This window comes from Saccoglossus kowalevskii, chromosome 3 (genome assembly GCF_978046115.1).
Source record: "Saccoglossus kowalevskii chromosome 3, keSacKowa6.1, whole genome shotgun sequence".
NCBI classification, from domain to species: Eukaryota; Metazoa; Hemichordata; class Enteropneusta; family Harrimaniidae; genus Saccoglossus; species Saccoglossus kowalevskii.
Genome location: NC_140643.1, coordinates 46,483,309 through 46,501,602, shown reverse-complemented (window position 1 = coordinate 46,501,602; position 18,294 = coordinate 46,483,309). Strand labels below are relative to the sequence as shown.

The 18,294-nt window shown below is 34.5% G+C and overlaps 1 protein-coding gene across 1 annotated transcript; it reads right to left on the bottom strand.

Annotated features, from left to right (window-relative positions):
• Positions 1 to 16,765: 16,765 nt before the first annotated feature.
• LOC100366371 (neuromedin-U receptor 2-like) lies at positions 16,766 to 17,806 on the bottom strand. Its single transcript, XM_002738290.1, has one exon. It carries the CDS (start codon positions 17,804 to 17,806, stop codon positions 16,766 to 16,768), a length of 1,041 nt encoding a protein of 346 aa, XP_002738336.1.
• Between the last annotated feature and the right edge of the window lie 488 nt (positions 17,807 to 18,294).

Below are 18,294 nucleotides of genomic sequence, written 5' to 3'. Positions count from 1 at the left end.
ATTCATAAATGATATATCACTGACGATCACTTAGCGTGAGCTAGACGACACCCACGCTATTTGTATACAACTCTTTAACCTTCGGTGAATATTGGTTTTGTTAGCACACAACTTAACAAGTAGGTTATTGTCATAACGTACTCTGCTAATTGGTGATCATATAATGCCAAGTCAGAAAATAAATATGGATTCGGTCTATGCGCCGGGGCAGATGCTCGACTATTGTGGATTACATATGCACCTAATTGTGTGATGTGATCTGATTGGTCTAATATTTGTCATATAAATATGTTAATTGCAATATGTATGTCTAACAATTTGTCTACCATTGAAGTTCACGATACAAATTAGGAGACAAGTTTGTTACATGCCGGTCAGATATGCTCAAATGCAGAAGACGTTTTTTTTAGCTTTTTTTTTCATTCAGACGTGGGTTTGAAACAAATACCGGTCGATGATCGTATTGGGTAAAATGGAAAAACACAGCAGGCAAATAATCGGGTACTTCTGATCATACAATCCCGGCACGTACTGCTCAGTAAACTGGCACTATATCGACGACTTGTCAATTTCATTATCACAGAAATGATTCCTAAGATGTTTCTCGCGTTGTGTATTGAGTTTTGGTTTTCTGGTGGCTTGTTTTGCGCACTGTTTGCGTTAACACGACAATAACGTTGGCGTCAATGATGCTTAGTGTCTCGACCGAACAGTGCAGACAGTAGTCAATTAATAACAAGCGTCTTGTGCTTTATATCAGGAAGGTACATTTACATATAAAGTATTGACATTCTAATTGATTGTCTGAAAGTCATCACTAGTGTTTGTTTGCAGACAGATTTCACGCTACACATCTACAGTTTACGATCTTATGAAATCATTATTTACAACTTTTTTACATGTTATAGTCATGTTATAGGCGGTACTAAGGCAAGATACACATACCCTTTATCGTGTATCATTGCGCGTCTTTCGGTCGGCGTCTATCACGGGGATCCAATATCGAATGTTTGATGAAAGAGTATTGACATTTAATTTCGATGGAATAGAATTCAAATTGGATGTGATACTGATGGCCATACTGAAATAAAAAGCTCATTCCGGCTATTGCATCCTTGATTCCAATCAAGTAATGCATAAATAGATCACTTAGATTGCCCATTTACAAGCATCGAACAGATGGGTCAGTACTGCGAGAATCTCTAATCAACTGTCAGACTGTTAGTAAAACCTCTTCAGTGTAGTGAGGCGGAATGAAACGTCACAAAGTAATTTACATTAATTTGTTATTTATTTGATACATAAAACCCGGACACAAATGGAATAGAAAAATGACGCCAGCAAATGACGTACATATTGACGTCATCCGTACTGACATATATATAAACTACACGCGGATTCCTCAATATAATGCTGATGGTGCTCAGACTAACTGATCATCATTGTTTTGTGCCACACATAAAGCTGCAAATGATAGTTAGCATTGATATGTACGACAAACCTATTTAAAATAACGTTTAAACATTCTATTAAAGATTGACGAATGTGGGGGCTGCTGTACTTCGAGTTAAAGATTATACCCTCTCTCGAGATATACGTTTTTGGCCTGACCACTCTCACTTTTGGTCCGACTAAAAGATTACAGCGAAATACATATTTTAGAAACATCACCCAATTTTGTAAAACCACGCCCAAATTATAACTCAAAGTTCAATTAACAGTTAATCGAACTTCGAGTTACAGGCAACATAAATTTCTTTTATTGTCTAACGTCCGCATCTAATAACTCCATCTTTAATTTACCGCTAATCTAACTTCGGGTTACTTGCAATATATTTTTTGTCCAACATTCACACTCAGTAACTCGAACTTTAACAGTTAACCGAATACCGAGTTACCTAGGTTGTTGATGGTTACTGTTCAAACATCCACATAAAGTAATTATTTTTTGATTATGCCAACCAGTTATTACTAGGTATGGCTTAACTTTGCGTTGGTGTTTTAAATGCCATAACCATCACGTGACCGTGATTAGGACGTCTTAGCAGGGTGCAGCGTTGTACAAAATTATCATTTGCGTGATGACGCTTTTAGAATAGTCAACTCATTCGAAGTGACATGTATCTACACATGCAGAGAAAAAGAAAACATAGTTGTTTTCCATAAACTACTTTACTACTGCGACAATAAATGAGATACTATAAACACACTACTATTCAACAAACTGTTCAATTTAATCGTGTCTAAGCAACAAGTGGTACCATAAAATTTATAGAAATTCCTTCACACAGGTAAGGAGCCGTTCGACAGACGACTACTGATGTATCGGGGACTGTATAATGTAGTCTTAGTTATGATGATCGAATTGCAAAATCAAATATAATATTATAAAGTCTCAATATTGTTAAATACGAGTACAATATTAGGTGACACTGTGAGAGTGTTCCATTGTTTCGTTTCGGTACTTAGAAAACTGAAGTCCACACATTGTTTTCAATAATCAGATAAATATCACAATTAAATCAATATTCATGGTCGTTAAATCGAATGTTTATTAAAAAACTGACAAATAACAAAACATGACTAATACATTCCGTACATACTTTGATCGAAGCCTTTCAATATACCTAGGGCTTACAAATATACCTAGGGCTTACAAATATACCTAGGGCTTACAAATATACCTAGGGCTTACAAATATACCTAGGGCTTACAAATATACCTAGGGATTACAAATATACCTAGGGCTTACAAATATACCTAGGGCTTACAAATATACCTAGGGCTTACAAATATACCTAGGGCTTACAAATATACCTAGGGCTTACAAATATACCTAGGGCTTACAAATAATGTTGTTAAGTTGACGCGAAGATGTTCGCTACTGATCTAAGTCATTTAGTGTTCGTGTACGTGGTGAAATGCGATACAAAATGAATTAGTGAAGTAATGACCTTGTCCCAATTATGTTTTATCAGATGCCCTTTAGTCTTAAGCTCATTACCGGCGACCATGCTCATCGTGTTTGCGTGACACGGCCAATTAATTGAGAACATGCCCAATTGAATGTTTGTGAACGCTTAATTAAAACCATTTCAAAATATTTCTTCATCATTGGAAAACGGGAAACGTTATTATCTGTTAAACAATATAAAAAGATTTGTATATCTGGTTCAAATCATCAACTAGTAGTATCTTGTAGATTCCATACAGCAGCAAGGGTACCTCATTATTGAGGTGACGGAGTGCAGCGGTGGTGTTACGTTGTGTATTCCTTTGATTAGTCTAAACATAACAAAACAGCGAAGGCTTTCAACTCCCCATTGTTATTAAATAGTGTGCACTAAGCCTATTATATTTTGTTTCGCGTAAGGGTTTAAGTGCGGGGTTTTAATTTTTTTAGCTGATGTGTAAGGGATGTAGGTGAGGGATGGAAGGTGTTCGTGAGGGAATAATGTAAGGAACAAACAGACGAAGAAGCGAATGAAAGAGAGAATGGGTAAAGGAAGGATTAAATAAAAGAAATTCATTATATTTTAACTTGCTCCGAGTCCGATTTATAATAAGGGGTTAGTTAACAGTTTAAAAATCGGCCAGTTACTCCATTTAAAGCAATTGCCAAATAGAATGGTTAGATTGGCAATGTTTGGACTTTGCACACATTTGTTTCACCATCCGGGATAAACAAGGTCATCAAGCTATGATATGTATTATGGAATTACTTTAGGGTCTACTTTAAGGTTTATGACGTAATACCCTTACCCATCAGTTACTAAGGAGAAGCTCCAATTTGAAGTTGGTTTAGTTTATGACGTAATGCCCTTACCCATCAGTTACTAAGGAGAAGCTCCAATTTGAAGTTGGTTTAGTTTATGACGTAATGCCCTTACCCATCAGTTACTAAGGAGAAGCTCCAATTTGAAGTTGGTTTAGTTTATGACGTAATACCCTTACCCATCAGTTACTAAGGAGAAGCTCCAATTTGAAGTTGGTTTAGTTTATGACGTAATGCCCTTACCCATCAGTTACTAAGGAGAAGCTCCAATTTGAAGTTGGTTTAGTTTATGACGTAATGCCCTTACCCATCAGTTACTAAGGAGAAGCTCCAATTTGAAGTTGGTTTAGTTTATGACGTAATGCCCTTACCCATCAGTTACTAAGGAGAAGCTCCAATTTGAAGTTGGTTTAGTTTATGACGTAATGCCCTTACCCATCAGTTACTAAGGAGAAGCTCCAATTTGAAGTTGGTTTAGTTTATGACGTAATGCCCTTACCCATCAGTTACTAAGGAGAAGCTCCAATTTGAAGTTGGTTTAGTTTATGACGTAATGTCCTTACCCATCAGTTACTAAGGAGAAGCTCCAATTTGAAGTTGGTTTAGTTTATGACGTAATGCCCTTACCCATCAGTTACTAAGGAGAAGCTCCAATTTGAAGTTGGTTTAGTTTATGACGTAATGCCCTTACCCATCAGTTACTAAGGAGAAGCTCCAATTTGAAGTTGGTTTAGTTTATGACGTAATGCCCTTACCCATCAGTTACTAAGGAGAAGCTCCAATTTGAAGTTGGTTTAGTTTATGACGTAATGCCCTTACCCATCAGTTACTAAGGAGAAGCTCCAATTTGAAGTTGGTTTAGTTTATGACGTAATGCCCTTACCCATCAGTTACTAAGGAGAAGCTCCAATTTGAAGTTGGTTTAGTTTATGACGTAATGCCCTTACCCATCAGTTACTAAGGAGAAGCTCCAATTTGAAGTTGGTTTAGTTTATGACGTAATGCCCTTACCCATCAGTTACTAAGGAGAAGCTCCAATTTGAAGTTGGTTTAGTTTATGACGTAATGCCCTTACCCATCAGTTACTAAGGAGAAGCTCCAATTTGAAGTTGGTTTAGTTTATGACGTAATGCCCTTACCCATCAGTTACTAAGGAGAAGCTCCAATTTGAAGTTGGTTTAGTTTGTGACGTAATGCCCTTACCCATCAGTTACTAAGGAGAAGCTCCAATTTGAAGTTGGTTTAGTTTATGACGTAATGCCCTTACCCATCAGTTACTAAGGAGAAGCTCCAATTTGAAGTTGGTTTAGTTTATGACGTAATGCCCTTACCCATCAGTTACTAAGGAGAAGCTCCAATTTGAAGTTGGTTTAGTTTATGACGTAATGCCCTTACCCATCAGTTACTAAGGCGAAGCTCCAATTTGAAGTTGGTTTAGTTTATGACGTAATACCCTTACCCATCAGTTACTAAGGAGAAGCTCCAATTTGAAGTTTACCAGACGATGTTCTAAAACAAGAACTACGTGTATTAGTAACAATTTGGCAAAAATAAATAGAATCGTTAAAACAATCACGACACTCATTATGACTGATGCCAATATACACTTTCTGTAAAGAGTTTTGCTCTTGTATTGCGGTTGGGAGTGCCACCGTTCATATTATAACTTCGTCTGACTATGCGTTAGCCCTCTCCAAATTTAATGTTTTCAGGCGTATATTTACCCATAACTGCTCACTGTTTAAAATATCACACTCTTTGAAGACTCATAATGGCGCTCAAATTAGTGTCGACATAGGAGAGAAATATCCACCTTTCATCTTTTCCAAGACCAAAATGATTGAAAAGTACTTTTCCTAGACACACATTTTGTAAAGTGACACTCTTGACATTAATTGACACAGTTTATTATCACAACACTTAAATGCTTTCACGCAAAATACAATCTAAATATTTAAAAGTGCTTGTGGTTCCGCTGATAACATGGTTATAAAACTACCATCAATACTCATTATCTGTCCTGAAAGACATTTCGGGAAGTGTTATTTATATTAAATAATGCACTTTGCACAGTAATCATCACATACAATAATACAATAAGCAATTCACATATTCTGCTTATAATTTTTACCAAACTTGATAAGGTAAGTTTGTGCATAACGTTTCCAAAAAAGTGGAACACACAATTATAGTTTGTAAGGAATAACAATCGCACGAAAGAGTGTTTTTGAAATTAATAAGACCTCGAATTATGTGCAGCTGTTTTTACTGAAATTCAAAACTTTTGTGAAACATTACTGTAGAACATGGTAACTTCAAAACATATGAGTAAACAAACAATAATATATTTAAACCCTTTTCTTCTTTGATAGAAATGAATGCAGCCAATTTTCTGTCCTGTTTCGAATGTAGTCTTTCCGAGGACATCAAAGAAACATTCTCACTAGAAATAGATTCTCTGTATTCCAATTCCATTCTAACCCAATCCACACATATGCATCTCTTCACTACGTCCATTCCATTTCATTCACCTTTCTTTTGTCTATTCATTCATTGGTTTTATTGTTTATTTTCGCCACTTTTAAAATCACTCCTAATTGTATAATAGTTAAATAAATATGTATTAATACAGACTTAGTGGGGCTTGTTTACATCATCTGCAAATTCGCACTGGTGTATCGTAATCACTATATAATATGCATTCAACACTGAGGCTCTGCCATTGGAATAAAAGCTGAGAGGAAAATGAATCTAATGATTAAATCACAAAAAATAACTCCTGTCTAACGCCCAATCATCAAATTTACTAAGTCGGGCTTTGAACAACACCGCGAATGTTTAAATTCTATCTGTTGCATGACTTATGACATGTACATGGTATGCATACAGAAATATATAAAGGTGTTTATTATTGGAAATACTAAAAATCAGTGAAATTATAACTACGTGCACAGTATGTCTGCTTTCAATAGTGACGTCTTTCGGGCATTTTCTCTAATAAATAATTATGCTGTATACAATCAATAATAAGAATTATGGCTTTTATATATGCTACCGTGGACTGCATACATTAATGAAACACATAATTAAACATGTATGGTCGAGTGTCTTAAGATTGAAACATTGCAAGTGTGTGTGTGTCCTCCAAGCTAAAACAGTTTTCAAGGAAAATGTACATATCTTGTGCATGAACGTTTATAAAATGTACATAGTCAGGTGTGTTATACGTGTGTTTATTTTCTGAAGTACTTTGAATTTGACAGAAAAGTGTTTTTATTACTCCCATGAACACAAATGTGTCTTATACATTAGCACTTTGTGAAACATTTGTAGTCTTGTGTTTTGGGTTGAAACAAAGTTGGTGCTTTCTGAAGTGCTTCAAATTGAACAGTTTGCGGGAAAAATCTTCATATGATAGAATGCTCTGATGTGATTTTAACCACCACCGTCGTTCACCGAATGCGGAGTATAAATCCCATTAAGCCACGAGGTACTTCCCCAGGTATCTCGGTTCACAATTGTACATATATATAGTTTGATAAGGCCGTAATGTACTTTGGGTGGTACTGATATATTGCTAACTGATGAAGTATTTGAATGTAATATAGTCGGAACATCACAAAACATATTTTCTGAATACGGTAATGTCATGACCATCTCATTATGCATTAAATTACCTCCGGTGGTAGTCTAGTTATCTCAATGGCACATATACCATAAACCATATAAACGAGTCCCCAGTTTGAGTCTCTGACTATAGTTTAATTTCTTTTCACACAATTATGTTCAATACAGCTTGCATAAGGTTGGTTACATTAATCCTTAAATGCCCTATTAATAAACATCTGTCATCAAATTGTTTATTAATAAGACATTTATGGAATAATACAACCAGCTTTGTGCAAACTGTGCTGAAAGGTTTAAATAGGGAGGTCACACATCAGCTCGAAGAACCTCGCAATATGTTCATAACTTCAAAAGTCAAATTTGATATCACTTTGATACGCGAAGTGTAAGGATAGTTATCAACGAGAGTGATTGACAGAACACATTGTTACGCAATTGATGCATATTCATTCAAGACACGTGACATGCCTTGGTCAGCACGACTCGCGTAGGCTATCGTTCTGCGATATGATGTTGTGTGCCTGAACAAAGTAATTTACTAACACGGCGATTGTCAAGTTTGTTAAGTTACTGTGTCTAAAAAATGTTTAATTAGTCATTCATCGAGACCATTTAGATTAAACAAATAGATTAGATACCACATATTGAAGATATAGTACGATAACTTAAGGTAGAGATGCGGGTTCGTGGGCACTTGGGAGTGACATTTTTTTTTTGCTTCTTATTATCCAAAAAGTCTTGGCTATAGAATGTTGAAATTTTCTAGAATTGTGAATAATGGAACATACTCAAAAAAAGATTTTAAAATATAGATAACAGGTGCAAAATTATTACTTTTGAATGCTTAGCAAGATTTAGCAAAGCCGTACATAAATAATAAAAAAAAAACATGGTGAAAAAAAGAAATGACAGGATCTCCATATTATGCACTGTATTTAACTTTTTACAAAACGATAATACATTTAAATTTGAAACTGTAACAGTCATTTTAATTATGAGCATTAGCAAACTTCTTACTGAGTGAATTGTTATGCTCCTAGACGGTTTGACCTTTTGTTTTGAAATTTTCACAAATGATTGACAATGTGTTTATCTTCAAAACGCCGTCGGGGCATTGTTTCTAGTTGAATAGTGTTACAACAATCGTACAGACAACTAGCATGGGTGTTAATTTATGCATAAACAACTGGTAGACAGTTTTCAAGACGGCGCTTTCTTCATAGTAAACAGATGTACCCATAAACCAATTTTGACAGGCAACAGAAGCATGGTTTAGGAGCTATTTTTTTTAAATCACTTTTGACCAAAAAAGCACATTTGTGTGCATATTTCAAACTACAGTGTCCATAAAAATAAAATACTAACAAAACTTTAAAATTCATACAATAAGCTTTCCGAAAATATATAGTTTTGTGGATAAGGGAGGTCATCGTGGTTTCCTAATTAACTAATTAAAATACCTGTCAGGTAAACTGCATCTCTACCTTAATGCCACAAATTAACAATCTCATAAATAAACTATTGAAACTGACGTTCAAATCTCTACTTTATTTAACAAATGAAGATGGATATTGTTTGAGGAAGAGTTATTGTTGCATAACATAAAAAATACACTCATATACAAATTTAAGTATTTGCAAACATTATACATCTTTTCAACGACATATAAATAAATAAATATTTTACCCAGTTTGGAGAGGAGAAATATAAAACAGGCTTCGGTAAGACACATGTCTAACACCAAATAATTATATTAATTATAATGCCTTGAGAATTATCGTAAATAGGCATGTGCTAGCAAAGCTATGGTACCAAGAGTACGTTGCTCGTAGCATGTCTGCAGTTATTTGATCATAGCTAGGAAACAAAGACAGATAAAACAAATCTAGACGCGATCTAATCTACATCTTTAAAACGTTATTCGCGTGGAAGAATATGTTAAAAGCGAAGTGTTTAATCGTCAGAATAGTGAAAAACAGCCCAATAGCGAAATTGGCTGTCAGATAATCCCCTATACAAATATTGGTACGACGCATGTTCTGTACAATTTGCCTATATCATGTAATACTTTTTATAGTGGCATGCTTAACAGCTTTCAAATAACGTCTGGATCACAGGTCAATTTTTAACACGTTTTATCCCTGTTTATTCCGTAAGAAAATAATGAATTTCCCTCAATATACCAGTTGCGGTTGGATGCATCAGCATTATTTAGGTTTGGGTGTTTCTGTGTGTTCTGGATATTACATGTATGTGCATTTAAAAAGTCTGTTTGACAAACACACAACAATGGTGTAATAATTCTCTATTTTTCTGTTTCTTTTTTTCACTCGTATATCAGGAACCCCATTGCAATAACATTATGCAACGTATAATATAACGTATGTAGTTATAAAATCATTGCCATCATCTACCGCACTTTAATGGCGGCAATGTAATGACGTTAAGTCGCTGTTATCGCTTTATTACACCCACGTGCGTAATAATATTGAATACTGTTGCCAGGTGAGGTTACTAAGGTCGCCAGGAATGCCACATCCAAAAAATCGAACGTGTTCAGAATATACCAAATTCAGGAGTTCAGTCAGAATATCATTACTCATTTTCAATTATTTTCCCCATTTCCGTCGTCGGCATCCGTCGGCGTTCGCGTCAACTTTTTACTTTCTCGACTTCTTCTTGAAAATCGAAAGTCTGATTGCTTTGATACTTAGTGTATAAGTACTTCTTTTATATTTGATCACTTCGCGATAAAATCTTCAATTCTCTAATTTTGATGAATATTTTTGTAATTTTTAGTAAAAAGTGATATTTTCGATTGGTTTAATATTATACATATAGGTACCTCACTCTCAGATTTATTCATTTCGCGATAAAATCTTCAATTCTCTAATTTTGATGAATATTTTTGTAATTTTTAGTAAAAAGTGATATTTTCGATTGCTTTAATATTATAAATTTAGGTACCTCTGGTGGACCACGCACAGATTTGTTCATTTTGTTGTGATATCTACATTTTTCAAAATGTGATGAATATTACTGTCATTTGGGGTAAAAAGTGATGTTTCGACTTGAAATATCGCTTGCCTCAAAATCTGCCATCTGATTGCTTTAAAAATTAACATATAGACCGATCGCAGATATCTTCATTCTCTGATTGAAATGTTCATTGTTAACAGCGAAGTTATCTTAGCCGTTAAACTGTTGGTTTTAAATTGACACCTTCATCTTCAATGAGACAAACTTAACAAATGCGTTTACAAATTATGTATTATTGTTAAAACATCTTATGAACGTTTTCAGAAATATTAATTTTTATCACGCTTTTTACAACTTTGTTATAGTCTCTTATATAGCTTTTTTTTCCAAATTGTTTGTCCTCGACGACGGTAGTTTTGAGCATCTTTGGAAGCGCCCTGGTGTCCCTAAAACTTTTGACTGCAATGAAATGCACGCTTAGTTTGTTGTTTATATCGGGGGAACAACTTTATTTGGTTTCATCATTTCTCAGTCACAACACCAATATTTGAAATTGATGGATTATATGCTTTTTAGGGACGCCCTCACCCATCGAACATTGTAGGCTACTGTGATTCAGCATGAGTGTGTGTTCGATACTTGCACACAACAACATCGACTTTGATTAAAACTTCATTATGTGATTGTAATCGCATCTTGTGATGTATTAACGACTTGGAATATGAGTTGAAAAGAAATGTGTCAATATAATCTCAGATACTTCAGTATAAAATGCAAATCAGCTATGTTATTCACAATACAACATTGTTCACAAATAAATGAAATTATTAATTTAAAGGTGATTGCTCGTAAGAAATTTAGACTATCGGTGATAATGACCGAATATAGGCAAAATGTTTTCCACAGTGAAAATTAGACAGCAGATTAATTAATAATGTCACACTAGAGTGTCTATGGAAATCGGATTATATATATATATTTTTCTGTATTTTAGTTCGTTTTATTATTTCAATTCCGACGGTGGTTGCCTCGGGTAGTTTTGCATCTAAAACTCCAATGTTAATGTGTATCATTTGTCAGAGTGCAAGTATTACTAATGTAGACATCACAGCACAATCACAGTATAATCTGGCCTGGTCGTTGAGTACTCCTATCACCTCTTATCATTTACGTTGAAAACAAATCTTCCAATGCAGTCATGCTGAACAACGCCCTCTGTCGAATCTGTATCATTGCCGATAGGCGGCGTACTTTGCAACTGCTTTTGTTCGTCTCATGGTATATGAATCACACCAATTTACATCAATTTGGTAAACATTGTAATTGTATGATAGATGTATTTGACTGGATGCAGACTATCAGAAAAAGTATGCTTTATATCTGACATTGGTTTCATTGCTGTCGCAATATTATTTTTCGAAAATATGGATAAATTATGTCATAAACTGGTCATAATACCTGCTGAAAATATAAAATGAGCATTAACAGATTATTAAGAAAGCAACTCGAACAATTGTAAACCACGCAGTACTGTCGATATTTAGTACCCAGGTGCATAAGAAGTAAACCTGGAGGTAATATGTTTGAAAAGTATATTTGAGGCAGATTGAGAATAAAATGTGTTATTTGCCAATTTTTACTTATACGAATAGAGAAGAAAGTGTCTACAGACCGTCATTCTACCGACAGTTAGTTATTAGGCAGTAACTACAATTACGGAGGAATAATTTCTGGCAAGGAAATTATATCAAGATGTCGTGAAGCACTAGTTGAGTTTTAAAATCATTTTAAAACTATTTTATTTTAGTCAAAGTATAGTAACTGTTACCTAAAATGGTTTTGACGTTTGCCCGAAAAACAACATTTAAAGAAAATTGGCGTGAACTCCTTCATTTGGTGATGGTCGGCAATACATCAAAAAAACAACTTTGCAAATATAACAATCCATTCGTTTTTTGGCTTCTACGATTTTAGTAGTGGGTGTACTCTACTTCGTATTCAATCGCCACTTATTGCATACATGTAGGGTCAAACGAGACGTGCATTTCACATTGATACTAAACATCATTATGATTAAATACGTCATTAGAAGGACTTATTTCCTGCTGATATTTCCGTGCTGTGTTAGACTTTATAGAGCCCAAGGCTACTACTAGTAAAGGGTGGTTAGGTACCAATTCCCTCGAAATACGTTCTTTTTTCCTGGCTTTATTTTTCCAACTAATACATATTTTAAACATCGATAAACATTGTTTTGTTAACCAACCTTAACAAAACATTAATTTCTCACGTGGCTTTTTACTATTATTATGTAGTCAATTTTACCTGTCCAATTTGATATTCTTTTTTACCAAGTGAACTTTTATTATTGATTATTATGACATTTTACAAAGAATGCAATTGATAATTTAGTAAATCTTATAAATTTGCAATAAAACTGATTTGTTTCGGCAGTAACAAGTTTTAATAATGTCTAACCTGTAATTAATGAAACAGAATTGGTCGCATCTCCAACGTCATCTTCGGTGTCGTTAACATTCGCTTTTGTCAAGGATAAAGTATTTTATATTTCTCAAATCTTTTGCGAGCTTTCCCTTCATTAATCAATGTATAATATTGGTGCAGTTTAGTGTAGGTACATGTATTTTCTGAAATATTGTGCAAATTGTTTTTAAAATTCTGAATTTGTTTATTGTGGGCTGTACTTGAAATGTGATTAAATACACTGAACTGATAATACAGCCATTGTTAATAATGAAACATCCAGTGTTATCCCGTAACTCCCCAGATATGTTATTAAATTTTGTTGTATAAAACTTTCTTCCCGCCAAAATTTGGCAAGTACATGTGATTGTCCTGCAATATTGTGGTCAGTGTTAAATGTTAGTAACCTAACTATGTACCCTAATATTATTATTGAAGAGCAATTTGTCAAATCTGGTTCATAATAATATCGTCCTTGTTCACCCTATTTATTGACATGCGACCCAAATACTGGTCCGACCTGCAAACGATGTATGATCTATTTTCAATTTACGTATGTAAAACATAACTCTCCTTACAAATATGTATTTGCTACACTGACTAGGCTTAGATAGTTTACTTTTAATTCTTGTTTTGGTCATTCATATTTTTGTATCATGTCTATAAATGTCAAAATTAATAATTTTTATTTCACGACTTATATGTTCTACGATAAATATCGGTGAGGTTTCTTTCCTATCACATTATATCCTGTACAAGTTTAAGGTTAGTATCTCGGTCTCTCAAATTGGCTGTAGTTAATAGTATTGTAAATAAATTACCCTATACATATAGGTCATATCACATGAAATCACTTAAACTATTTCTTAATTCAATAACAATAACAAAAATTGGTTAAAATCATAAATCTACAAATCAAATACGTACTACTGTATTTACTATTACCGACTTACTATAAAAAATAAATTATATAATACAAATATCTATGCCCTGTCCAAAGTTGTGATTTTATTATTAGAAGCTGAGTTATTCATACTTTAAGGGGGAAGCAATGTTAGATAATGCTGTTTGGAGACATTTTCAAATAGTTAATTCTATGGCGTATATTCCTTCGGTGATTCTTCCTCTGAATTGTGGTGATACCTCCAATTCTGTAATTTGAATAAATGTTTCGATTTCGATTTCTTTTTGAAATCGGCAAACATGATTGTTTTCAAATATGCACGTGCCTCGAACATTCATTTTTATGTTCCAAGCTACAATGTGGTACAAATATGAATTGTCATGCAGTGGAATCTATGTTATATGGTTCTCAGTCACTTGGTTTGTACAACTAGCAAAAAATCACGTCTAAGCAAGTTGGTCATTTATCATTAAAACAGCAGGAACAATATGAATTACCCAAATAATCAATTATATTCACGTATGTGCATGACATTAAACACAATTTGTTACATACATGAACAGACCAATGTATGAATAAAACAATCTAAAATCTAACAAGATTGACCATCAATGTAAATTGGAAATTATGTTAAATCCGAAATATTGAAGAACTTCAGAAAGAGCCCAGAATATGAATAGACAATATAGATAACAATTTATAATCTTTAAAAATAGGTTAGTTCATAGAAAGAAAACTGGCTAAAATGGAAAAATTGTTAACAATACTAGAATAACTACTGTCGTCTGTGCGTACGTTCCTGTACTCATTTGCAAATAATATATAATATTGACTTATTTTTTACAAAAATGGGTTTATTACCCAAATATGAATATAGTGCCCTTAATAAACATATATATATATATATATATATATATATATATATATATATATATATATATATATATATATATATATATATATATATATATATATATATATATATAAGCATATGATTATATGAGGTTATTACGAGAATACCTCAAAGTATGCACGAAGAGAGTACATCGGAAATATCGACCGATGCGTAGCGGAGGTCGATGCGATGGTGTACTGTCTGAGTGCATACTTTGAAGTATTCTCGTAATATCATTATTATTATACATCTTTTCCTTCCAAGGATACGTAATGGGAATGTCAAAATTCAAAATGCTTAGAATATAATCAGCGATTTTTTTTTCGTGTGGAGTCCGGTCAAACTCTTTTGGCAGCCATGTTTGTTTAATGACATAGTTAATGAGTAGTTGCAGGTTTCTGTGAACTCGGAGACCTTATATTATGTGTTTCCTTATCTGCACAACATTAACATTACGCAGCTCCACAACAACATTTTTGAATTATAAAAACATTAAGGTACACAATATTTTTACAAGTATCTTCTTTTCGACTGTTCAATTCATCAAAGGGGTTGACAATTGAATTACCAAATCCCATATTTCTTTTCAATTTATTCGAAATTCTCCCACTTGTAGGATGTGATTTATCTAACAAAGAGGGTCCAGGTGATTTTATATAGGTTTTTGTATTTCGAACCTCTAAAAGATATTCCAGATGCAAATTACCCGACCAACTGTACAAGTTTGGGAATGACTAATTTGCATAATATATATTCCAGCGCATTGTTGTACAGCCATATTTACTGAAGTGGTTGCAAATCTGTAATGGCTTGCTTACGATTTCTATTGTCCCAGAATTTGAACCACAATGCAACATCAGCAAAGATTGGTGTTTTAGTTTCTGTATTTACTACACTAAATGGCACCTTATTGGCTGCTCGGGCCTCGGGATAGAAACATCGTATAATGGCTGGGATGTGCATTGACCAGCCATACCACATTGACTGTATTGTTAAAACCATAAACAATCTTTGAATAATGTGTCTACGAACAGAAATAATCATGTAGCTTTGGCCGTCGTCCTAACAAAGAACAGACGCATGCTACGTACTGTAAATTACATTATTTTTAACAACGCAGAATACAGTGCAGCCGAGCAATGCTGAGTCTTTTGTAAATAAAGTGAATTACAATATAGTAGATTCCATTACAGGACACTCGCTGCCCTTTTGAGGCAGTGTTATTTATGTTGACGGTATAGTACGCTTAGTGTTAGAGTGCATTCATTCTTTAGCATTTAACATGCATGCTACGATCAATGTCCCTGGAGCGTATTTTCAATTTAAAAAGTGATCAAACAGGAGAAAACAAACGCAAATACTTTCTTTTCTACTTCGTAACACATAAACCATAGTTAATATTAGACATTGTAATCTATAACCTTTGTAAGCCACAGGGTATTTAAATCAAAATGATTTTCTCTATTTTATAAATGTCAATAATAATAGTACAGTCCTGTGTATATTAAAATATGGTTCATATTTTCTAGCGTATTTTGTCATTTTGAAAGGCATTTATAAATATAATATCAATAAATGGCACAACGTAGCAGCATTAAATCGACTTCTTATATACGACTTTTGCTTGCGTTTGGTCGAGTTTGAATATCACTGATCCAAAACATTCTCACCTGAATTCACAGCAATTTTACTGGATCTCAGAGAGTCATAGTTTGTTTATTTAAGGAAAAGTAGCAACCGATAAACCAAAGCTTTTTACGAAAGACAAAACACAACAACATTTTGCGTAGCGTAATCTCTTTAGCAGACAATACATTGCAATGTGTTCTATTGTCATATGTCACAGCTTTCGTTAAGTATATGTGTACAAAATGTCCTCAGTTAAAAAATAAATCAGTATTTTCCTTTTATTCATTAGTGATTTTTTCGTACTACTTAAATCCGCAAATGCTACCCAGAAGAAGGGCCCCTGAAAATTGCGATAACTGTAATAACAGCAGCACGTAGATTACTGATATATCGCCATTGATGCGAAGCAAACATATTCGAAAAAAAACCTCACTCATTTTGTGTGCTGTTGAATGCTTTGGCTATGCGTAATTTAAAGCTGTGTTGAAGCATACATAACTGATTCGGATATTGGTTGCTTTCTACACTTGAAAGCAAACAGGAAGGCTTGCCTGTAACGTGAACTCATAACGTTATAAATGAGGGGATTGATAGCGGCGTTAACGTACATGGATGTCTTCATCGATACCATGAGAGCGTAAAGCTGCGTTAAAGACATGCAGAACTCCTTCTGTGTGTCCTCTACACACGTATTAGACAACACTTGGGCACCAAAGATGAAGTCGACCAAATAATATGGGAAAACGCATATAAAAAACAGAAGTTCAGTTACGATTAATAGCCTAATAACTTGTAACCTTTCCGCTCTAGCCGACGATTCTAGCGCTGACATGGCTGCGTGATTTCGGTTTGACAATTGTCCAACAATAAGAACGTTTAAAACTGTGATAGTCGACATTGAGACAATAAACGGCAAAGTTTGGAGAATCAACGTTATGGCGTTCATTCCTAGTCCCCCTTTTGAAAAACAGGAGATTGTAAATATGACCGCAAACGCGAGGGCCACTGCCCATGCGATGGCTATGACGCGTCGTGCACGCGATTTACTACTCAGCCTTTCTGCTTGAAACGGTTTACATATTGCGAAGTACCTTTCCATGGTTATCAACGCCAGTGTCAGCATGGACGTATAGTTGGATAGGTGAGTAACTCCGGAGCTCAAAACGCAATAGAGAGTCTGGAATCGTGACGCAACATCGTAGAACAAATCGCAGGTTTCCAAAGGCACATTGATGGCAAGAAACATGATGTCAGCCAACCCGAGATTCATGAGGTAGCAATTTGTCACGGTCTTCATGTAGGAGACCCTGGCTCGCACGTAGAGAAATGCCACGTTGCCGAAAAGACCTGCCACTAAAATAGTCAGCCAAACACAAGCTAAAGGTTCACGGGAATGCAGACGGGCATCATTCAAAAGTTTGTATTCTGCCTGCAGTGAACCTAAATCTTCAGTAGCATTATATAACGACCACATAGTCGAGTTTGTCGGCTCCTCCTCTAGAACGGTGGCCATCATATATTTACAACTACTCGAGCTTCAAAATCTATAACCACGTTTACATCTAGTCTATTCGAGTGGAAGTCCGTCACTTTGTGCTCTATCGAGAAGAAACAAGCATTAGTATATATATGAAAGATGAATTGTGATACCCGTCGAATCACCGGGATCAGCTGCTAGGCTGCTATGTGATTGTCAACAATGGTAAGATGTGTTGTATACAACACTGTCGTAATACGACGACACTGTTATAGTGATTACGAGTGGAAATAGCGAATTAAGTTAAATGTGTGAAAAGTTGAGTGAAAAGGTGAAATGTTTCACCTTTGGGTGCGATTTATATTGGCACATTGCAACAGGTGGTTAATAATGTACTGTTGAAATGATAATGTATAATGCTCGAACTCCATAGATATCATGGAGACATTTTGACACACAGAACTAAACGAAATTTATTTATTTATTTATTTATTTATTTATTTATTTATTTATTTATTTATTTA